The 24,828-nt window shown below is 44.7% G+C and overlaps 1 protein-coding gene across 6 annotated transcripts in view; it reads left to right on the plus strand.

Moving 5' to 3' along the window:
- Window positions 1-24,828, plus strand: part of Tnik (TRAF2 and NCK interacting kinase) — a 419,460-nt gene that overhangs the window by 95,346 nt on the left and 299,286 nt on the right. For all 6 annotated transcript variants that reach the window (XM_052730805.1, XM_052730807.1, XM_052730801.1 and 3 more), the window contains exon 2: window positions 7,915-7,980. In XM_052730805.1, coding sequence (XP_052586765.1) covers window positions 7,915-7,980 — 66 coding nt within the window. The remainder of the gene's footprint in view (window positions 1-7,914; window positions 7,981-24,828) is intronic.

Here is a 24,828-nt window from a genome sequence, read left to right on the forward strand (position 1 = left end):
AGGACTGACTGGATTTTCCCATGGCATGTTCCTTGTTTATTAACTGAGTTCATTTTGAAGTATAAAAAAGGAAAAGAATGGAAGACAATGGATGTTTATTGAAGTGTGATTCTATATCAGATCCTGGGCTGGTCTAGAAACTTTCATAATCCTCACAACGACCCTGGAGGAAGGGAATTAAGACCTCCTTTTAGAATGAAGAGACTAAGGCTCAGAGCAGCCAGAAAAATAGTAGGTACTCAATTGGGGCGGAGAATCTGATTCTTGGCTGTGCCTCAGTTTCCCCACCTGAAGACCATTCAAGGTAGCATTAGACATAGCAGTTCAAGCCTGGTGATAAAGGTGTGTGGTATAAAGCCAATATCAAGAGGCGGTAAGCTCAGGGCTTGCTTGCACGATAGATCAAGTTCAAGCCTGGACCTCTGAGACCCAAAAAGTAGAGCCTAGGGCCTAGGGCTGTAGCTCAGTTGGTGGAGTGCTTGCTAGCATGCACAAAACTCTGGGTTCCATCTCTAGCTCTTTGCAAACAGGGGATGGTGGATTATGTCTGGAATGGAAGGTGGAATCAGAAGGATCAGAATTCCAAGGCCATCTTTGGCTACATACTAAATTTGATGTTAGCCTAAAATATATGAGACTAAGCCTCAAAATAAAAAAGATAACATCAAAATAAAAAGTAAAAACAAAGACTCAAGTTATAGCCCAATGATAGAGCATTTGCCTAGCACACATGTGACCCTAGATTCAACTCCCAGTATCGCAAAACAAAAACAAAAAGCATCAGCCATTTGACAGAGTTGTGATAATTAAATACTCCATTTATAGAAGATGCTGAGAATAGTCCCCTGCACATAAGTGGTCATGAAATGTTAGCTATTACTTCAATTTCTTATTACAACAACTAATCAAATTGCCTTTATCAGCACTTGCTGAAAAGTAACATTTTCTTCCAGGGAACAGCCTGCCTTTTGATATGTAGTTATATTTTATTATGAAATAATGTAAACTACTCTAGCTTGGAATTAAATTCTCTTCTGTGCGTCTCAGTAAAGGTTAAGATCTGAATAAAGGCATGTGTAGGCAACAGGGATCTTCCCAACTCTGTAAATGTCAGTGATTTGCTCTTTTCTCCAGAGAGTGCAGAACCTTCTTCCACGCTGCCCATCCCGGCTTTAAGACAGCTAAGCAATCAGGAGAGGAGGGAGAGTTAAGTCAGCTCTGTCTTTCTGCTAGTTTGTCTCTGTAACATGACTATTAGGGACAGCATTCCCTCCTTGTGGCCTTACACACAGCCACGTCCTGACAGCCTGCCACACTGGTGGGCTTCATGGACGTCTTTAGAGCAGGGAATACTACAGGGACTTATGTGTGTGACAGCTTTATGTGTTTGAGGCTGGTGTAACATGGCTGGGAGCTGATGGCAACAGTGACCGTCACAGCTTATTGAGATAGAAAACAAATGATATGGTTGCTAGACCTTTGGTTCTACATTGTGATCCTTTTACACTTTTATTTTATTTTTTCCCCAACTTTGTCTACACAATTTAGTGGATAATTGGGCATGGAACACCTCCCCCAATCAGTAGTTACAGCTAGCAGTTATGTATGGGGTGGTAGCAAGTGCTAGGAGATCCTTAGGTAAATGTTACAGTGCTTCTCCACACTAGGCCATTTGTAACTGATCAGAGGACAGAACCGTGTAAGGGCAGCAGTTCTGAGGACACACGGTCCCACTAAGGTCTGCACAGTGCAGCAGAGGCAGGCGGAGCTAGTGCATCATGGAAGGTCTCATAGAAGAGCCATCATGGGCTTCCAGGGACAGCTTGGTTGCTAGGGAATGGTCAAAGGGATGCTTGAAGCAAGTAGACATCGCTGTACTGAGGACAGAGCCCAGTGTGTTAGCTGGGAAACCACAGGTGCCTGAGGCTCCAGTTGGTATTAGCAGAGAATTCTCATGGGGCTGGTGACAAAGGCCGGGTCTGAGAGTGACAGGACCTTGGCTTCTAGTTGAGCCATATTGGCTGTGTCATGATGAGGAATATTTATTTTAGAAGGGCGAGTGCAGTGAACAGGTTGAAAAGAGGCAAGAACTGACCAAAAGCAAAGTCCCAGAAGGAGGTGGTAGGCCTATTGCATGAACTGAGTAAAGTGGGTAGATCAAGTGGACATTTGGAGGTAAGACCATTCATTAGAATTTAGTGAACAAAATGAGGGGCTGGGGAGATGGCCAGGGGTGGAGCCTTGCCCCGGTGGGCTGGAGGAATGGAATCTATGAGAGGGTTGAATGATAATGGAAGATGAATATTTCCACGAACACTGGTGTGCAGCAGGGTAAATGGTTCCCAGGGGAAGGGCGAGACAAGACTCAGAAGAGACCACGAGGCACAAGGATTGAGGTCATGGTACAGCCTTGGAAGAAGTTATTTGGGGTGACTCCAGTGTGCAGGTAAAAGCCAGAAGCTTGCCCCATTTATGCTGTGCCACAGGGACACAACCAGCAATGATGCACGTCTGCACAAACCCCTGCTCTTCCAGCACTCAGATGCAGGCGTTTGGAAAATGGGGAGAAAGCTTCTGTGGGGTCTGAGAAGTTCTGTGTCTACTACATTGTTGGTCAAACCCTCCTTCCATCACTCCCTGAAGATGTGGTTTCCAAGTCGCTCTAATAAACCGGCTCTGTGGATATAAATCTAAAATTCCGAGTCTTTTTTAATTTTTTTTACTAACTAGATTCTTCTCACTGTGGTGGCCTCTTCAAGTCAGTCACTAATGAGATTCCTTAGTTCCTTTGTCCTTTGCTTCTGAGCCCTTCGGATGCGTCTGGGAGATGGCTTTTCTCTCCTGCAGCCATTGGAACTCTGTATGAAGCCTCCTTGGTACTGATTGGCTGGGTCATATGTCCATCAGTAGATGATTCCGGGAGAGAGAAGGGCCTCTGTAGTCAGCTGCCCAGACCCTCCCAGGAACCAGCTATTAATCCCACCCCTAAGGAGGACTCCAAGAGGAGACTTGGGTTTAGAAGCAAGTGCATCTACCCATGTCCTCCCCGCCTCACACCTTTGATTGACTCTCAGCCCCCTTAAGCAGCCACGGTCACCACTCTGCTTCTGCCCCTCCCCTTTCCGCACCTCCTTCCTCTTTCCTTCCTCCATCTTGTTTTCCATCTCACTCTAAGGCCCAGACAGTCCTCACCTGCACATCACTCAGTCTCCCGAGTGCTGGGACTGTAAGTGTGAGTTACCATGCCTGGACTTTCCTTCCTTCTCCCTCCCTTCCCCCCTCCCCTCCCCTTACCCCTCCCCTCCCCTCCCCTCCCCCTCCCCTCCCTTCCCTCCCTCCCCTCCCCTCCCCCTCCCCTCCCTTCCCTCCCTCCCCTTTGCTAGTTGTGATAGTTCAAGCTCCTGAAGAACTCCTTTCCAAACACGCTGCTGAAACACCACTGAACACACAAACTGCTGGGGAACACAGCTTGGAAACAAACAGCAGCTGCTCCCATTTATGACCCCCCTCTTCATTTTCTTCTAATCATGTTTGTCATAAAACTTGCCGTTCTAAATGGCTTAGGAACTTAACAAACTGGACTTTTCTCTCGTGGGCTCCCAGGTAGCCCTGACAGTGTCTTAGTTAGGGGTGGCGGCCCAGCGCTGCTGTCGCTAACACTTTCCCCCCCTCTTGCTTCTGGTCTGTGCACCAGGTGGGTGGGACTGGAATTTCTGGCATCTTCTGTCATCTCCTTCTCTGATTCTGTAAGAGTAGTTAATGCTTACTCCAGTTTTTCTCAGTGACCCAAAGTTTCCTGTTTCTGATTTTATTGGATATGTATTGGAGTGTATGTATGTTTGCATTGTGTGTGGGGACATACACGTATATGCTTATGTGTGTGGAAGCCAGAGGTTGACATTATCTATCTTACTGGTTACTCTTGGTAAAATTCCTTCCCTGGGGACTATGTAAAGCAAAGTCTACCCTTCTTTGGAGATCCCAAGGATGAACCAAGGCATGATTCTGTGCAAAGTTCACTGGGAAACCGAGGAATTTACTGTGCTTCCTTACCGAGCAGGCAAGGTGAGGGGTTAATTATGGGGGGTGGGGTCACTCCTCTGCATACAGGCTGCACCTGAAAGCCTTACCTAGCCAGAATGCAGGCTTTCCCACTAGTCATCCACATGGAGTCCATGCTCTAGTGTTTCCCGGCCTCTATATACTCTAGATCCTCCCCGAGGCCACGTGGATCCTGGCAGGGGTATGAGCAGGGATTTCAGCCTACAATCTCCTGCCCTTATCTGAGCACTTATTCCCAGGTGGGGGTTGTGGACTGTCAGCCAGTCTAGCTGGGGTTATCCTTTGCCGTTTCCACAGTTTGTCTCCCCAACATGGCCGTTGCTTGGCTCATAGGGCGGTCTCTCATATGGTCAAGTCCACTCTGCTGGCCATATTTCCCACCACTTTCTCTCCCTGCTCTGGACCCTTCTAGATGCCGCTGGCTGTTCTCTCCCTTATATCTACAACAAAGTCCTTCCCTTCAGGCACACCTTGGAGCGGTCACTCCTCACTTTTTACACTTTCCTAGCACGACCCAAAGCCCTGGGTTCTAACCCAGCACCACATCAGCTGGGCATGGTGGCATAGACCTGTGATCCCAGCACTTGGAGGATCAGGGTGAAAGGTCATTGTGAGTTAGAGGCCAGCCTTGGCTATGAGACCTTGTCAAAATCCCAAAGTGATTACTATTAGCTTGTCCACTTTTCATGGAGTCATGGCAGGGGGAAAGCCACCTGTGTTTTACAGGCTCGGACACCAGCCTGTGCCTCCAGGCCCTCCTAGGGTCACATAGCACTCAAGTCAAAGCAGCATTTGGTCTGGGTATGTCTGAATCCAAGGCTTGGGCTGGTCCTCTCCTCCCTGCCAGCCCACCTGCCAATACATGCATCAGGTGCTCTTCTGTGTGACCACTCAAGGTAGGCTCCTCTCTCAGGTTTTTCTCACCTCTCAATATTTTTTTAAGTTAAATTAGGTGACTAACACTTAAAAATTAGATCACACCTTAAAGAAAATGTCTGGGTTTTCTTGAGAAATCATTAGCCCTGGCAGTTTTGTACTCTTATGCTGGCAGGGCAGTAATTAGTTGTGCTAAGTAGCTCTTTCTCCCTTCCCTCCCTGTCCCTGCCTAGCGGAGGAATGACTTCTCCAGTAGGCCACTTCACTCCCTGGTCTAACATGATTATGCTAGGGACTCTTCATTTATTCCTTTACATTTTAAAAATTATGGTTTTTTTAGTGTGTGTGTGTGTGTGTGCATGTACTCGCGAGTGTGCATAAGCGCATGCGTGTGTGTGTGTGCGTGTGTGCATGTGTGTGTGCGTGTGTGTGTGTGTGTGTGTGTGTGTGTGTGTGTGTGTGTGTGTGCAGAGGACAGCTTGCCGGAGGTTGACTCTCTCCTTCCACCAAGTGGTCCTGGGGTCCTCGCGTCCCCAGGCTTGCTGGCCTTTATCACTTCAGCCAGTCTTCTGGTCTGTTTATTTCTTTAAAGAAGCAGTTTCTTTTGGGTTAGGAGTCATAGGGATAAAGGCCTTGAATTTCATGGATTTTGGTGGATTTAATGCATCGTTTTCTTCTCTACTTCTTGGGACTGCAGCTCAGTATCAGCTGTGGCTGAGGGACAGTCACTGAGCCCAGGAGCCCATGGCCGTGGACAGTCACTGAGCCCATGGCCGTGGACAGTCACTGAGCCCATGGCCGTGGACAGTCACTGAGCCCATGGCCGTGGACAGTCACTGAGCCCATGAGCCCATGGCCGTGGACAGTCGCTGAGCCCATGGCCGTGGACGGTCACTGAGCCCATGGCCGTGGACGGTCACTGAGCCCATGACTGTGGACAGTCACTGAGCCCATGACTGTGGACGGTCACTGAGCCCATGGCACTTGGTTGGCTTTGAGGGTTGATAGGACTGTTTGCTGCCATGAACTTGCGTAATTCTTCTCTTTACATTTCCCTGTGAGTACTGCAAAGGCATATCTGGCAGGCCAGCATTGCAGGGATGAGAGGTGAAGCCAAGGAAAAGCATCCAGGGAGGTGGCTTTCTAGACCCCCCACCCCCCGCCATTTCTCTCTTGGAGACTGTAGAGTCCCATAAAGCAGATCGCCTCACACTTCAGGAACACATTGTATCAAGTTGCTGTGATAAACACCATGACCACAAGCCACTTGGGGAGGACAGGGTTTATTTGGCTACCATGTCCTGATACTGGCCACCATTGAGAGAAATCAGGGCAGGAACTCAAGCAAGAGCAGAGGCATGGGGAAAAGAGCAGGAACAACAGGGAAAAGCTAAAGGCTTGCTCTCCATGGCTCACTCAATCTGCTGTTTTCCCAACCCAGAACCACCAGCCCAAGGGTGGCATTACCGATGGACTGGGCCCTCCTACGTCAATCATGAGTCAAGAAAATAACCCACAGACTTGCCTACAGGCCAGTCCGATGGAGTCATTTTCTCAATTGAGGTTTCTTTTCCAGATCACTCTTGCTTATGTCGTTAAAAAACAGACAAACAAACAAACAGCTAGCCAGCACACCTTGTTTTCTTTCCAGCATCCACCTTAGTAAGTGGCTTTAGACGTTTCAAGAGAAATAATTTTTAAAAAAATAGAACTTCCTCTAGATAATCTGAACCTTTCATGTTCCTGCAAGAGCACCTTGATTCCACAGTGAGAAAAATGTTAATTCTTTTTTGTTGTTTGTATGTGGGTGTACACACACATGGACAGAGGTGTGGTTTGTATGTGGGTGTACACACATGGACATAGGTGTGGTTTGTGTGTGGGTGTACACACACATGGACAGAGGTGTGGTTTGTGTGTGGGTGTACACATATGGACATAGGTGTGGTTTGTATGTGGGTGTACACACACATGGACGTAGGTGTGGTTTGTGTGTGGGTGTACACACACATGGACAGAGGTGTGGTTTGTGTGTGGGTGTACACACACATGGACATAGGTGTGGTATGCATGGACATGTGTGCACATGTGGAGGCCAGAGGTGGATGTCAGCCATCTCCCTCAGTCACTCTCCACTTTGTTTTGAGACAGGGTCTCCTTTCTCTCACTGAACCTGGGACTCGCTGATTTGCTAGACTAGCCAGCCATCCCAGGAACCCTCTTGTCTCCAGTCCTTAGTTCTGGGATTTTAGACTTGTTCTGCCATGCCAAGCTTTAAAAAGTGGGTCCTGTGGATGGAACTCAGGTCCTTTGCATGCATGGTATAGCGAGTCTTTCTCTGTCCTGCCAGCCAGCTCCCAAATAACCACATGGAGACTTATTATTAATGATGAAAGCTTGGCAGATAGCTTAGGCTTGTTTCTAACTAGCTCTGATAAATTAATCCATTTCTATTAATCTATGTGCTGCACTGGGGCTCATTTACCTCATTTACATACTGTCCATTCCTGCTTTCTTGCTTCCTCTGTGTCTCTTCATGTTTTACCCCTTCTTCTTCCCAACATCCTCTGTGCCTGGAAATCTTGCCTAGCTATTGGCCATTCAGCTTTTTATTAAACCAATCAGAGTGCCACTTTTTCACAGTGTATAAAAAGATTATTCTACGACAGTAAGACAAGGACTCTATGGACTGAGTCATCTCCCTAGCCACCCCTTTTATTGTTTTAATGTAAAACAATTTCCTTTTTTTCTATTTAAATTCATCATAAAAGTATGAAAAAAAGTGACTTTGACTAACTTCATAGCTGTGGTTTAATTAAACTTTAAAAAAAATCATACTATTTGGTAGTTACACCTAGAAGATGCCCTCCCCTCAAATTCAAGTGATTTAATTGCTTATTTTGAGTAAATATTTGCTTTTGATGATGACAGGGCCTGGGATGGTGTTTTAAATTTTGATTTTTGGTTTTTCTTCAGGACCCCGCAGGGATCTTTGAGTTGGTGGAACTTGTCGGAAATGGGACGTATGGTCAAGTTTATAAGGTAAGAAGGGTAAGCTTGAGTATGGCTTGTGTGTGGTGTGGGTTTCTGCGTGCCAAATAACAATGCTGTCCATACTTGTTCCTAAATGCCTCATCACAACAGATATCAAGTGGAATTGGTCATTGGTTGGTTCACTCTCCATTCTTTTGGACAGAGCTGTATTTGAACTGACTATGCGGGGTTCTGTGGCTTGAGTTCTCCTGCAGTGTTTAACACAGTGTTTGTACTGGAAGCAATCCTCAGATGTTGCTTATCTGAAACTCGCTAAGTGGCTAGATTCTTTCACATTAAGCACTGCCAAGCTGGTTTCCAAAGGAGCAAAGGACACCATTCACTTTTGAAATTCAAGCTATTAGACTACCGTGGCTGCAGAAGTGAATTTGTTACTCGCCCAGGGCAGTAGTCAAATGAGCTTCCTCGCAGTGTTAGGAGAAAGCTGACTAGCTCACCTGCTCACTCGCTCACAAGCGGAGACCCAGGATCAAGATGAACCCACAAGACAGGAAGTAGTGAGATGGCAGTTTGAACTGGGATTAGACTTCAGCTCTTTCATTAATTCTGCCTACAAATTCATCCAAAAATGTTTAAAAGGAGTCTTTCCCCCTAATAAAATTTTTTTTTAAAAAAGATATAGGTTGATTCCTCTTTTGATGAGTGAAAAGAAATACAGGTGAACTGTTGGGGGACTAGAATTTGGGGGCTTTTGGTAAATGAACCATTAAGAATCCTTCAGAAACAAGCCAATGTGTCCTCTGGATTATTTCCAGGGAGCAGTCACCATTATTCTAAGTGGTGGCAATATGGGATGGGATTTCAAGTACAGGTCATTCTCATTGTCCTATTTTTAAAAATTCCTTCTTTGCCCTAAACTTCTTCTAACTGATTCAAAGTGTTGTAGAAGTCATACAGACTGTAATATTCTGCAGAATGTCAAAAGTGCAGGGATGCGTAAGATATTGTGAGAATCTGGTTTTCAAAGCACTACTGTGAGTGGGTGTGCATGGATGCTTTTATTTGACTAGGAAGTAGTTTTTGGTGCCTGCAAGAGTGAGAGACAAATTCTCCCTTACAAGAAGCAACCGTTTCCTACAGTGTCAAGCCTTTACAAGAAGCAGCCATTTCCTACAGTGTCAAGCCTTTACAAGAAGCAACCAGACTGCAGACTCCATGAGCTGCTCACTTGATGTTGGTCCTGCCCGACACAGAACGAGATTCTCTTAGAAAGTGCTTTTAAATACTTGCAATGAAGATAATTAAGTTGGATGATTGTGTTATCGCAGCTTGAGAAATTGGATTGATCTTGCCATGTAACGTGGCTAATGAAGGAAACTCTATTCCAGGCAGAAAATGACTCCTGACTTCTTGTCAATGTGGTGGAGCATCAGCAGTGTGCCGTTAGTTTGAGGATAGCATTGGAGGATGCTTCCCACTGTAGAGTAGACATTGGGACACACTTAACAGCTTCATCATCTAATCCAGCAGGTAGAACAGTACAACCCTGCAAGAGGCTAGAACAAAGGTATGTGGTACTGTCATCCTGTCAGGGTCCAGGATCGCCTAGAAGATGAACCTCAGGGAATATCTGTCAGGGAGTTTCAAGATTAGGTAAATTGAAGTGGGAAGCCTACCCCAAATTTGGTAGTGTTGTATCATTTGTTGGAGTTCTAGACTGGATAAAAAGGAGAAAGTGAGCTGAGCACCAGCATTCATCACTCTTTACTTTTGACTGGGGAAGCAGTGTGACCGGCTCCCTTGCATTCCTACAGCACATAGGTAGAGCGGGAAGGTCTGCAGCACATAGGTAGAGTGGGAAGTTCTCCAGCACATAGGTAGAGCGGGAAGGTCTGCAGCACATAGGTAGAGCGGGAAGGTCTCCTGCACATAATAGAGTGGGAAAGTCTGCAGCACACAGGTAGAGCAGGAAGTTCTCCAGCACATAGGTAGAGTGGGAAGGTCTGCAGCACACAGGTAGAGCAAGAAGGTCTGCAGCACATAGGTAGAGTGGGAAGGTCTCCAGCACATAGGTGGAGTGGGAAGGTCTGCAGCACACAGGTAGAGTGGGAAGGGGAGATTGCAGACGTCATAGTTTGGGCATGTGACCTGGGGATGGGAGATATGGTCTCTTTCACAGCCCTATTCGCTGTTTTGTGGCTCTCACAATTTTTCATACTTGAGTCCAGTGAGAATGTAGTTGGAGACGCTGTGGGGCTTGAGCTGCCTTATCTAAAGAATTGTCACTTCCTAGTTAGTTCTGGTTTATTTTCTAGGCCACTGGGTTATGTTAGGTGGTGTTCCTCATGATCCGAGATGGTCCTGTTTCCTCAGGACCAATGCAGTCCTGCTGCTGCCTAACTGCCTAACACAGCAGCAGCATCTGAATTGACAGAATGAGAACCTTAAGCTAAGTAAATTGGGAACTGATTTTTCACACCATGCATTTACAATTTTTGTGGACTAGGCACATTGCAAAAATAATGTAGGCATATATAGAAATTTTATAACCTTGGTTAGGAATCCTTCCACATAAAATTGTATACAAATGTTTTCTTTCCATTAAATATTAAACCTATTAATTGTAATTAAATTAATTTTGTGAATTTACCCGTTGGTGATGTTGAGCTTCACAAAGTAATGTATAATTTTATGAGTAACTGAGTAACCTTTATTTTGTGGAATATTTATCATAAGACTTTTTAATAAGCTCTCTTTACAAGAGTCATAGTATAATTTTATTTTCAAGTAACATTTAAGAAACATGTCATATGATGAATAAAAAGTACATATAGCCTTTAAAAGTATTTCCTGAGCTGCTTCTGTATCAGAGACAGATACATCTAGCTTTGAAAAAGAAACATTTTGTATAAAAGCCATTAAATAATGTGTAGCTTTCCAAAACTACCTCCAGCCTCACTCCCAAGTCTAGTTTATGGTTACATGCTCTTTGGAAAAATTAGCTCTAACAGTTTGGTCTCAGTAATCAAGTGATAATTTGATTTAGTTTTATTTGTAATTTTATTTACTAGATGGAATAGGTTAATAATTTAAAAAATACTTTTCATTTTTTTCTTTTTTCTTTTCTTTTTTTTTTTTGAGAAAGGGTTTCTCTGTATAGACCTGGCAGTCCTGGAACTCTGTAGATCAGGTGGCCTCGAATGCAGAGATCTGCCTGCTTCTGCCCCCATTGTGCTGGGATTAAAGGTGTGCACACCATGCGCAGCTCCTTCTGTTCACTGCCTCGGTCATGGTTTTATCACAGCAGTGGAAAAGGAACTACGACACTGGTTTTCTTTGATCCTGATGTAAGGTTACTGGAATGAAAGCTAAGCCAAGCACTTTGTAAAACCTTAGGTGTTCCAGACTGATTCAAACTTACATAAACTAAGACACAGAGCAAAGTGTCTTGACATGAGATGTGATGGCCACCCGACTTGAGCTCCTCATCCAGTGTTTTTATTTGGCATGGTTATGATTACAGTATGAGGTTGCTGAAGACCTGGAAATCAGTACTGTCAAGACTAAGCAGGTGAAGAAGAAAAATCAGTCTATTGTGTGTGATTTCCTTAAATACATATATCACACTGTCTTCATTAACTGTCTGTTAAAAATAAAGTGTTTTAATAATAAGCCTCCATGAAGCCAGAAGAGGGGGTCAGATTACTTGGAACTGGAGATAAGGACAGTGGTCAGCTGCTACCTGGGTACTGGAAACTGAACCTGGGTCTTCTGCAAAAGCAGCAAATGCTTTGAACACTGAGCCCTCTCTCCAGCCCAGACATTTATTTTGTTTTGCTTTTTAATAAAAATTTCCAATATAAGTAACACAGTGGCCGAGCGGTGGTGGCATAGCCGGGCGGTGGTGGCGCACGCCTTTAATCCCAGCACTTGGGAGACAGAGGCAGGTGGATCTCTGTGAATTTGAGGCCAGCCTGGTCTACAAATCAAGTTCCAGGACAACCAGAGCTGTTACACAGAGACACCCTGTCTTTAAAAACAAAAAACAAACAAACAGAAAAAAATAATCCACCTTTCCACACTTCTAAGTTCCAATGATAAAAAACTCTGTGCCTTGTGAAGGAATGAGGAAAGGAAGAGGAAGCAGTCCTCACTCTCAAGAAGGATGCAGTTACATGATCTAGTCAGGATGCTGCATGCCCATTCTTGCCCAAGGTTTTGTGGTTCCTGTGCTTGCTATTTTAAACTGTAGTTATGGTCCCATTTTACAGGAGGAAATGCCATCTCAGCCTCAGCACTCCAGATCTTCTTTGTTATGACAGTTGTTCTGGGTAGTAAAGAAGGCTTACCAGCGTGTCTTTTGTCTCTAACTCACAAGACACTAGTGCCACCTCTAAGAGGTGACAATCAGAATGCTTCCAGACTCTGCCAAACAGCCTCAGAGGAACAGAATCCTCCACAGTTGAGAGCCACTGCTTAAGGACAAGAGAGTTGCAAGAGTTGTAAACTGAGGTACAGAGACACCAGGCTCGTACAGTAGAGGCCAGAGTGCAGGCCTAGGTGGGTTAGATGAGGAGTGTTCTGGACACGCTGAGGGTTCCCGGCATCAAGCTGCACTGGGGAGAGTCATTTAGTATCTTTGTAAAGGGAAAGGATTTGGGAGCAGTCCTGAGCTGGCTTCTCAGTGTGCCTCTGCTTTGTTCTAGTCATGTGAAGACAGCGCTTGGTTATTCTGAGTCTGCGTTTCTTCATCTGTTGTTAACAGTGCAGGATAGGGAGGTTCTGAAAATTCGTGTGTACAGTTCATGGAAGCCCTGACACACACAGCAGCTTGCGAAAGACCTTTGCTTCTTTCTAAACATGAGTGCCAGGTCTTTTCATGATCTCGATTTTAGAAAATGTTTTATGAGCTGAAGGAAACATTCACAGAATAATGAAGCATCATTCAATGCTTGACCAGTTTCTGAGATGCTCAGAGCACCAACATTTGTTGTAAAACCAAGGATCAATGCTTCTTATATGGCATTTGATGACATAATTGTCATTTAGGTGTTACAATTTATCTTGAATATTTATTTATTGTGAGTGTATGCATGTGTATATATAAGTGTGTCTTTGTGTATGCATCTATGTATTTGTATCCCTCTGTGTGTGGGTGTGGGAAGGCGGTGGGTGATGGTGCTCTGTATGCTGTGAATGTGTTTCTCTGATTGGTTGATAAATAAAATACTGATTGGCCAGTAGCAAGGTAGGAAGTATAGGTGGTATAAGCAGACAAGGAGAATTCTGGGAAGAGGAAAGCTGAGTCAGGAGATACCAGCCTGCTGTCCAGGGAGCAGCATGTAATGGCACACAGGTAAAGCCATGGAACACATGGCGACATGTAGCTTAACATAAATGGGCTGAGTTTAAATGTAAGAGATAGTCAGTAGTAAGCCTAATCCAATGGCCGAGCAGTTTTAATTAATATAAGCCTCTGTGTGTTTACTTGGGTCTGAGCAGCTGTGGACCAGGTGGGACACAGGAAAACATTTAGCTACAGGAAGGTGTGAGTACACATGCATATATGTGCATATGGAGACCAAAGGACAAGCTGGCTGTCATTCCTCAGGTGCTATCCAGCTTGTTTTATAAGATAGAGTCCATCATTGGTTTGGAACTCAGTGAGCTGAGGCTGGGTTGCCTGGCCCGTATGCACCAGGATCTGCCTTTCTCTACCACCCCACCACTGGATTAGCAGAACACATCAGCTGGTAGATCCATCTCGGGTCTTCTTGTTTGCAAGGTCATTGTTTTATTGACTGAGCTATTACTTTGAGTGGTCAAAAAATGACAGTTTCCCAATAAGTCATAAAGAGAAACTTGGTCATTAGGGGGAATTATCATTGGCTCCAGCATTCTAAAACTTTGATAAGGTAAGAGCAATTTTTGTATAATATTATTATTTTATAAATTGGAGGGGAGAATCAATAGTATTTCCTCCTTAGCTACTAAAAATACCCAGCCTTAGTTTGTCCCAGGTGACGTCGTGTCGGGTAGAGAGGAACTTACGGAGGAGCTGAGGACGCTTTCAGGGTTTTCTCTACTTCCTTACTTTCTGGTTTGCCACAGATTTCCTTGGAGGTTCCATTGTTCTGACATGTAAGTTGAAAACAACCCGCCCTTTGTACACCCCACTAGGCCATTGTGAATTCACGTCCGTGTAAACAGTTTGTCAATATGAAGTGCTCACTGTCTTCAAGGCTTGATTTACTGTTGTCTCTCATTACAAAGACTCACAAAGGTGACAGAAGTAGTTTATGGGGTGTGTGTGTGTGGGGGGGTCTGTTTCCATGTTGCAATCTCTCCTCTTCACTCTTAGATTCACTGGGTTCTGTTTTAGTGGGATACAGCGTTCCCTTCTGCATAATCCACCCCCCAGCTACAGACTCACTCCTAGCCCTTCTCTCATCTCCTTGTAAGCAAGAGGAGTTGGATCAAGGGGGAGGCCCCTGTGCTTGTCTTCACCTTGTTGGCATTTGCTCTGTAGTATTCGTATCTCTCAACATGTGTTCAGTGGCACCCAAAGGTGGCTGTGTGCACAGTGTCCAGTGACTGGGAGGCTCCATAGTTCCACTGACCACACCTCCCTCTGGAAGGGACACAGTGATATATTTGAAATGTTTTGTTTCACCAGATATTTTTCCCAATTTCTAACTCAGGAATTCTTTTCTTTCCTTACAAGGAACTCCTCCTGCACTGGAGTCAGGCTATCCAGTAGGACACAGACATGACAGAGGCTCTAAGGGGGGCTTGTCCTCACTGCAGCAACTTTCTGGCCTGCCACCCGGCTGCATCTGGAGGCTCTTTCCATAAAACACGGCTTCGGGGCTTTCTCTTCTCTTTCCTAGAAACCCAGCTGGTGGGCCAAGTGTGGGATACTGATCCTCAAAAAACAGTTTTTGTGCTGTCCGACAGAGGACACCTCACCTGTTCAAAGCAATTAGTGATAGTACTAAGGTCACTGGATGGTTACATTCAAACAGCCAGCATATTCAAATACTGTCCGGAGTAGAAAATTGGACAGTTTTTTTTTTGTTTTTTTTTGTTTTTTTTTTTTGGCACAATGCCTTTAAGATGCTATGGTGCGCACAAAGCTTTGTTTATAGTTATAGAGAGAGATCTGAATTTAGTTAGGCTATTGTTGGGCTCAGATACAGTCTGGATAGAAAGCCACTGAGTCAAGACCTTGACCTCTCAGGTGGTGTGTATACACACACACACACACATACATACATAGATATATACACATACACATATACATACAAAACTTTAGGGATGAAACCTGACCCTTTTTAACTCGTTTTTTTTCCTTCTCTTTATTTATTCTTTGTGTCTTTCACATCATGCATCTCCATCCCAGTCATTTCCCTGTCACTTTGTGTCCACCCTCTGCCCTTGCAACCTCCCCCCAAAATAAAATAAAATTTAAGAGAAAAAGGGAAAAAAAAGAGAAGGAAAAAATTCAGTCTCATCGTGGAAGCTGTAGTGTGACACAGTGAATCATGTAGTAATGCATGCAGTCATGCAGTAAACCCTTTTATCCATATATCTGCTTGAAAGTGTTCACTGCAAAGAGTCATTGGTCTGGTTTGAGGCCTCTGACTTCTGCTACACTAATGATGCTGGGCCCTCACTGGAACTCTTCCTGGATACCCTGCTGTTGCCCCGTGTTGTGGAAATCCTACAGCTTTGGGTCTGCAGGACCGTTCCCTTCACATGCTCCAGCAGAACATAGGTGGGGGTGGATGTTGCAGTGGGTCAACTCATAACCCTGGTTCTGGGTCTGGGTAGTTGCAGGGTTGGTCAGCCCTCCTGTTCCCCCTGTCCTCACCACCAGGGTGAGCTCTCCTGCATTGTTCTGGCTAGTTCACCTCCTGCAGTGATGAGCAAGGGGCAGGGCCAGTTCTCCTGCTTTCATGTCTCCAGGGTCAGACATCCCTCACCTACTCCTTCAGAACAAGCTCCACAGTTCTGCCCAGGTGTGGCATAGGGACCACTCTCCCGAGTGCTGAAGCTGATAAGGGACAGGACCAGCTCTCCCACTCTTATGACCTCAGGGCCAGCTCTTCCCCTGCTCAGGCATTGATGGGGGGAGGGAGGAGTGGTCATCTCTCCTCCACCCATGCTGCCATGTGACAGATGTGTAATAAGGACAGCTCTCCCATGCTTACAACTTCAGGGCTCTTTTATAATGAATTATAAACCCACACTTCCACCAGTGGGGTTGACTCTATTGTGCTGCCCATGTGAGGTGCAGGGCCTGCTCTCCCAAGTGTTACAGCTGGTGGGGGATAGGGGCAGCTCTCCCACATGCCTCAGGCACTGATAGGGGGAACACCTTTTATTTCTAACTTAATACATTTATACACTTTACAGGTTAAGTTATAACCGTACCCATCTTGATAATAAGCTTCACAGCATTTATGTATGTGGAATAATCATGCTGTCCAGTCTTCAGGAAGCAGGACAAGTCAGTTACTTCATGTGTGTTACAGGCTCTGCAAGAGCAGTGACACTTCTGTGAGAGCTTCCTGTGGAGGTCTGCTTGAGTCTGAAGAGTTGATAGATGTATATAGAAAGGGAATAAAGGACTCTTGGGGATAAAACAGTAGTAACCAGGGCCTGATGGTTGTTGATTGCCCGGTTCAGGGACAATGGCAAAGGTGAGGCAGGACTAGATGTAGACAGATGGTTCTTCTTGTGTCATGAGTGTGTGTACTTAGGCAACTTACTAACTTTTCTGTAACTTAGCTTTAAGGTCAAATGGTCTCTGATGTGAGTTTTCAGTTCCACAGAGGTGTGAAAGTGGTTCTGAATAGCCATGCTGTTTGTTATGTTTGATACAATAATCAATATCATGAGATGATCCATACTTTATTTTAAAATAGGCTTTGTGTTAGATTTTGCTCAAGTACAGGCCACCATAAGCTGAGCATGATTGCAGCTGTGTTGCTCAGCATATTAGTTGTATGAGAAAGAGATTTCAGTTAGTTTATAAGGATTTAATCCATCATAAGTCAAGGAGAGTGTATATAATGAATGGACTGTGCTGAAATGGTCTCCAGGGTTTCTTCTGTCTACAGAACCATTAGCAAGATAATGTGTACCAAATGCCTCTCATAGCACGGAGAGATCTTTCCGCCCTGGTGGCATCACTCAGAGCAGCTCTGTTGAAGGTGCAGGCACAGGAGCCTTTTGTCCCACTTGCTCATTTAGACACACCAAGTTTCAGCAGGTTCCCAGTGCCTCCGTGAATGATACTTTCTATTTTCTTCTTTGTAGTGCCAAAGATCAGAAAGTCAGGGCGCTACCAATGGGCCACACTCCACGTCCATAATAACGTGTATTTTTGATATGAAATGAAAAGATGATGAAGCTTCCTATCAGGGCCAGACACAGATGGACACTTCTGTGCCCACTTTAGCTTGTGTTAGTTCCAAATGCTTTCTTGCCATTTTCTAACAATGCATGAATTAGAAGGTCAGTTAGCACACAACACCCTCATGATACCGTCTTTGGATCTCAGAATGTCTTGGTGATTGTAAAGTATTGTCAAGTAATTAAACATCAATAGTTACTACCACATAATGACCTTTATTCTTGAGCTGTTGTTTGTAACCTGCAGAATGGAACTCCATCAGGATTATAGGTGCAGAGTTTAGAGCTGTTCAATTTCGAATGATTTGTGTATAGAAAACATTTCAGGCTCTTTACAAAGAACAACCAATTTCCTGAGCACTGAGATTGAATTTGTTATCTCTATAGTAAGTTTAACCTCAAATGCATTTTCATAAAAATCCACTTGGATATTTTTGGATGTATGTGATAAGCAAATGCAGTTCATATTTTTGTTGCTGAGGGTCTAGGGTGAGGAGAGTAGACTGGCAGGGGGTAGTGTTGGGATGACTTCTTCTGACGAGCTCTGTTTCAGCAGGATTTGATAACCATGTCCTGTTGCTCCATTTCCAAGGTGATGCACAGAATTTCCAATCCATTCCCATTTGCAACGAAGGAATGAAAACATGGTAGCTGGCTTCCCTTGGACCCTAAATAAATACAAACAAGCTAGCACAATAGTAATTATAACACTAAACATGTCTGTGCACACTACAGGGAAGAGCCAGGAACTAAATCGTGTGAAGAGTTCAGTCTCCCTTAGGGAGAACGCACTCTGTTTTAGGAACCCTGACCATGGCTGCATAATACCACTGACTGGGACATATGGCCTTTGGTAGGCCCTTAACATATTGGCTGGCTTTCCTTAAAGGCTTTCTCGTGAAATTGAGTTTGATCTGTGCATCATTTCAAGGAGGCAGAATATGGAACTCAGTTCATCTCCACTGGGTACCACTGCCCTTCCAGCCCCACTTCTTTCCTTCTGTTCAGAGACATGAAGAGTGCAGATGGAGCCATTTTAGTCACTTTTAAGGACAGCTTCGAAGGCGGTAACATTATTCAGTTCATTCATTGTACGATCACAACCGGCATCTGGCTCCAGAAGTTTCTCCTGCTTCCAAACTGAATTCTCTATCATGGTTCATCTAGTCTCTGCCTCTCCTGGATCCTCCCTTCTCTCTCTCTCTCTCTCTCTCTCTCTCTCTCTCTCTCTCTCTCTCTCTCTCTCTCTCTCTGTCCCCCCTCTCTCATTCTACTTTGTTCTAGAATGTTTCTCATTCTACTCACTCCCTCTGGCAGGGTCTTGATGTATAGCCAAAGTCACAGCAAATCTATTATATCCTCTGCTTCCTGTGTTAGGCTTATAGGTGAGTGCCACCATGCCTGGTCATGAGCATCCTCTCTCTCTCTCTCTCTCTCTCTCTCTCTCTCTCTCTCTCTCTCTCTCTCTCTCCTTCTCTTTCCTAAAGATTTATTATTATTTTAAAAATGTGTATGTCTGTTTGCAGGTAAATATGTGCATATGAGTCTAGGTACATGAGGAAGCCAGAGGTATTGGGTTTTCTGGAAGCTGGAGTTATAAGCTGTTGTGAGCTGCCCAACATGGATGCTGGCATCTGAACTTGGTCCTCTGCAAAAGCAGTATGTGCTCTTAACTGCAGAACCATCACTCCATCCATCCCTCTGTGTGTGTGTGTGTGTGTGTGTGTGTGTGTGTGTGTGTGTGTGTGTGTGTGTGTGTGTAGACCAGAGATTGACACCAGCTGTGTTTCTCAATCACTTCCCACATTATTTTTTGAGACAGGATCTCACACAGGACTCTGGTTGGCCACCAATCCCTAGGGACTTTCCTCCTCAGCCCTGGGATTACAATCACATGTTGGCACCCCCAGCTTTTTAAGTGGGTGCTCGGGATAAAGCTCAGGTCCTCAGGATGGCAAGGTGGGCACTTCACTGCTGCGCACTCTCCCAGTTCCTAGTCCCAGTTTACGGAAATGGAGACATGGTGAATTTTGGATCCACATCTGTGACAGGCCTGCTGTGGGCCTGCACATGGCCAGTCCTGATGAGGGAGGGCATTCCCTAGGCGACACATCCAAACCCACCTTGTCCTTTGACTGATGATCCAAACCAGCTCTGCCTCTGTGTTCAGACTGAAACTGACTGTTTCCCTCCCAGTGTCATGACCCTCTCAGGTAGAGACTGACCAAAGCATACAACTGTTCTGTATTGAATCCTTAAAAGGATTATGAGCACTTTCTGTATGAGAATGCTCTGGACTGTGGTTAATTTCATTACCATTTTAGGTAGCTGAAGCTGGCCTTGAACTCCTGATCCCCCTGCTTCCACCTACCAAGTGCTCTGATTATAGGCATGCGCCACCATGCTGGCCTTGGCCCTTGTTATTGTTTGAAAAATGAGATTCTCCTTCATCTTTACATATATCTTGAAATCAATTATTTTTTAGTAGTAAAACATTTATCCACAGGAAGCTCCAGTATTTGATATGACAGAAGAATGTTCTTGAAGAAAGATAGTTGGGGGTCTACCTCTACCCACCTTGCCAGTGCATGATTGCCTGACATCTACAGGCCCCACGCCACTGCCCTACTTGAGTGGATGCCTGATCCCTCAGGGGCAACAGATCCATCTTGTTGTTTTTATGACCTGACCTCTGCTTCCTCTCCTCATCTTTGGTCATGTCCTGGCTCCTGCTGGTTCTCCCATGGGAAGCATGTATATTTGTGTATGCATGGTCTCTCTTGATAAGTGCTGAACCCTTTCCTGAGCCCCACCTTCTCTTGACAAGTGCCCCTATAAGCTTAACACCTGCCCCAGGCCACAGGCTTTCTGGTGGAGTACTGTGTCCTTCTGGCACCTTCTGGCTCACTGACCTCACAGTCTGCTGTCTCCTAATCTAGCATGGAGCTCCTTCAGATCAAGGGCATTATCCTACTGTTTCTCTAGTACTGGTACTGAGTAAGCAGATAAAAAGACCAACTTTTAAAAGACCATACCAGTTCTGTGTCTAGTTGAGTCTGGAGGGCCTAAGCTCAGTGGGGTATGCATAGCTTTTTATTCAATCGCGTCTGTTTGCATGCCCTAATCAAGGAGACTGACCCTATAAAGACCATATTTAGTAGTCAACAATAGCCAGAAACCTGGTAACCCACGAAACGATGCCTCCTGTTGTCTACACTAGAGGAGAGCAGAATGAAGAAATTCTGCTGTTCTTGAAAACACGTTTCACAAACATGATTCTAAAACTGTCCATGTAGCGAAATACAAGATAAAGTTCACAGCTCATGTGAACTTTAGGACCTTGTTACACACTCTGGTAAGGGAGTACACCTTTTCCAGGTGTCTTCTCTACCATGTCTTTGGGACGATAGAGTCGACCATTGGTCTCGAGGATTACAGAGGCTTTCATAAAAATATGCGATATTTACTTAATCTCGACAATGACTCCATAAATTAGAGGAGATAGGATTATGCCCATTTTAACAGTGACAGAACTGTGGTCTGAGGACTCACTCTGGCCTTTATGGAAGCCCTCCAGGGTCTGACTCATAGAGGTTGTCTAGGTTCTCTAGCTACACAGAGAAAATTTCCTACAAGAAATTCAGATAAAAATTGTCTTAAATGTTCGCCCATTTCCTTGCATTGCATTTTTACAATCTTTATTATTCAGTAGATCCTGAATATGTCTGAGTTCAAAATAAGAGTAATCTTGTCATGGCAGTGCATACCTGCCACCCCAACACTCAGGAGGTTGAGGCAGGAGGATCAGGAGTTGGAGGCTAGCCTGGAAAACTTAGTGAGACTCCTATCTAAAATGCAATTTAAGCTGAAAATAGGCATGGAGCAAAGATGTCACAATTTATTTCAATATATAATTCTTCTAATCTTGATGTCCAAAATACTTACATGTGATAGATAGTTAGGTAACTGATCACAGATTTCTTAGTACTTGGACACAGTGTGTTTTTATATAACATACAATAAAAACAATGCACTTGCCTGTCTCCAATGATGGAACCAGCATATATGGGCGTGTTCCATGTCAGCACAGGGAACTTACATGCTGGTTACCCGACGTGCCCAGTGCTTCTTTCTCAAGATTTTTATGTGTGTTTGTTGAATGGAAATGATTTCTTCTCCGAGCTGCAGTTGTGTGCTTTTGTGAGTGGATAAACCATACTCCTCTGGAGTCTATGCAAATATCTGCCAGGTGAATAATCTGTCATTTCGCTCTATTCTGAGCAGACAGAAGACCACTAACCTGCAGCTCCAGTGGCCCTGCAGCAAGCTGCCTGCTCTGTGACGCTGTATTTCCTGTTTCAGTGAAGACACAGGCTGTGCATTTGGGGTCAAGGGCAACAAGGAGCAATGGAGTAGGGTGGAAGGAAGGAATTTTGAACATTGCCCTTGGAGGTCAATTGACTACAATATTAGGGAAAAAACTATTTATTAGCTATTTATCACAAAAGCCAAGTAGGAACACCCGAGGCACAGATTCCCCTGTTGGCTTCTGTCAAGGGCCATGTGATTCCTTTTTTATTTGGATGTGTGGTACCCAGGGACACCAGCGATGCTCTAAAGGCCATTATCAGACATTTCAATGACAGCTTCTGGGGACATTCATCTCCCTCTTTCTCTTGATGTGTCACAACAGTGGAAGTTAATGAAAACACAGGACAGCCATCCTCCTCTTTGGAGGGAGGCCGAGTTATTTGTATTTGCTCTTAAAAGGGGTTTAAAGGAAGCAGGTTCTGATTTTCCCCAGCAGCCCCCTCTTGTGACTTCAGCTGGAGGAAAGGAATATTCAGACTTAATTTTTGAGGACATTTTGTTCTACCATTTTGTACCCACTTAGGTGCTTTGCAAGATTCTTCGGAACTTCCACAGCCACTCCTTCCCTGAGGGATCCTGTCACAAACTCCCCAACTCCCTTCAATGAGTGCTCCCTGGGAGGGGATGCTGGGTGCCTTGCCCTCTGAGTAGCTCAGCGTTCATTGCATGGGGAGGTGGGGAGAGCAGGAGATCCTTAAGGAGCCTGGTTGCCGCCCTTCTTGGGGTCTCATTTACCTGTTGTTCAAGAAAAGGCTTGTGTGAACAAGACTAATGTCTACAGTTAATCATTGGAGTAAATATGTCATAAATTAAGATGTGGCCAAGAAGCCCATGTTGATAGAGGGTTAAGGAGAACACACACACACACACACACACACACACACACACACACACACACACACACACGCGCACACACACACATGCACGCGCACACACACGTATATGCATACCCACATGCACACACAGCCTGCCGACAGAAATGCAAGCTAGCAAACTCCCAGACAAAAAGCTCATTGTGTGAATATTATTTTCTGGTCTGGAAGCATTTATTTATGAGTGGCTTGTTAGGTTGATGAATAATACCTTGGTCAACTGTACCTTTGAAGTGTGGCCTAAAACCTATACAACTTCCAGGCCTCTACTTTTGAGCTTCTGGTCATTAGAGTGGCATTGATGGCCTTTCTCTCTGCATCCTGATCACCATTTACATCATTCCCCTTCCAATGTCCGTTCCACCATCAAAGCTGAATTGACTCTACTCCATGTCTCTGTCTCTAGGAAGGATCTTTGAATTTCTGCACATCAAATTCAGGCATTCACTGGGATTGTGATACCCATTGCTGACAAAGGACACAAACCTTTTAGGATTTTGCTTCTCAGGAAGGGCAAGGGTGAGGACGCAAACAATGTTGGTGCCAGACTCTCGTCTTGTGCCCATTCTGTGCCCACCAAAGTCTGGAAGAGCTAATTTTGGCTCCCACGATTCTGAGAGGTTTCCTTCCCAGGTTTCCTGGAAGGGCCAGGCCAGATGCTCAGATTTCAGTCTGAGTCTGGGAGCACTTGGGGACAACTTCTTTGTGGCTAGTACTTCCTTCTGTAATAAATAAGAGTGAAACTGTCCCTGCACACAGTCAGTGATTTAGATAAGAGTAGACATAGTCAAAGTGCCTGGTGTTAATTATTAGTTTAAAAAACAAGGCAGTGGGAAGAGTCAGGCCGCGAAAGTGCACGTGTGTTTCTATAGCGTCTATGTCTATATCTGCCCACAGGTCTATCTACCAACTATGTACAATGTGTGTGCGTATATATGAAACCCATCATATATTTGTCGTCTGTCTCAGTTCGGTGTTTTGACTGACTGAGCTCTATGCTTTCCTGGGATCGGATTTTTCTCTATGATAGTAGCAGTTCAAGCCATACATTTTCTTTATAGTATACAGGAGTGGTTAAGAGCTGATTGTGGGGACTGGAGAGGGGGAATCATTGGTTAAGAACATGTACTGCTTTGACAGAAACTGGAATTCAGTGCCTAGCACCCACACTGGCAGCTCACAACAACTCATTAATTCTAGTGCCAGGAAATCTGATGGCTTCTTGTGGTCTTCATGGACTCCCATACTCATGTACACACATATACCATACACAACACCTACACATAATTAAAAATTACTCTTAAAGTTCATTCTGTTAAAGAAACCATAGTTCTCACTAACACTTTCACGGTGGGTTTAGAGGTAGAATATATTTTTAAAAATTCTCCCATGCTGGATACAGGTTCCTGGAAGAATGGCTGAAGCAGGAGATTTGTAGAGTCAAGGCCAGCCTGCACTGCATTATAGGACCCTGCCTTCAAAAGTGAAACAAAAAATTATCCTCCAAATTAAATTCTAAGAAATAGTAAATATCTGCGTTTTAACAGTTTTAAAACTGTACACATCATTTCCCATTTTTACTGTTAGAAGAAAAATAAACCATTTTAGACATGGTGAGGTGAAAGACTGGGCACCCTAGGGAAAAGCCCCGTTAGCCTAGGAACTGAGAAGCAGGCAAAGAATATTAACTACTTTCCAGACTTGAACTTGAGGTGAGCTCTTGCTAGGATAGCTTAAAGACCCATCTCTTTGCATCCCGTGGTCAAGACTATCACATTTTTAGTGTGTGACTTGGGTGGCGGTTCTTCTCTTTTGACTTCTGCTTGATGAGTCTCTTAAGGGGCAAGGGCTGGCAACAGATCCGACACTAGCGCGTAACATGTCTACAAACGTGTGTTGTATGTATGGACAATCGCTCAGGCTTCTGCATGGCAGAAGGGGGAGCTATTTAGCATTTCTGCTTTGCAGATGAATTGGCAAATGAGATTTGACTTGTCCTAGGCCACTTTGGCAGTAGAGTACAACCTGGAGTTGAACTCACAACTTTTTGACACCAAGGTCTTGACAGCTATGATCAATTTACTTGCTGAAAGAGTGGCAGTTCCTGCTCAGCTCAGGTCTTCAGTGGCCTGATCTTTGGTTAGTATTTCTAGTTTAACATAGAGCTCCTTTTCTAAATCTGAGGATCCCCTCAAAGTGAAGGAACTACCTGCTAAGCTGGGGCTCATCAGTG

The sequence above is a fragment of the Peromyscus californicus genome, unplaced genomic scaffold, assembly GCF_007827085.1.
Source record: "Peromyscus californicus insignis strain IS unplaced genomic scaffold, ASM782708v3 Scaffold_9__1_contigs__length_137607984, whole genome shotgun sequence".
Lineage (NCBI taxonomy): Eukaryota > Metazoa > Chordata > Mammalia > Rodentia > Cricetidae > Peromyscus > Peromyscus californicus.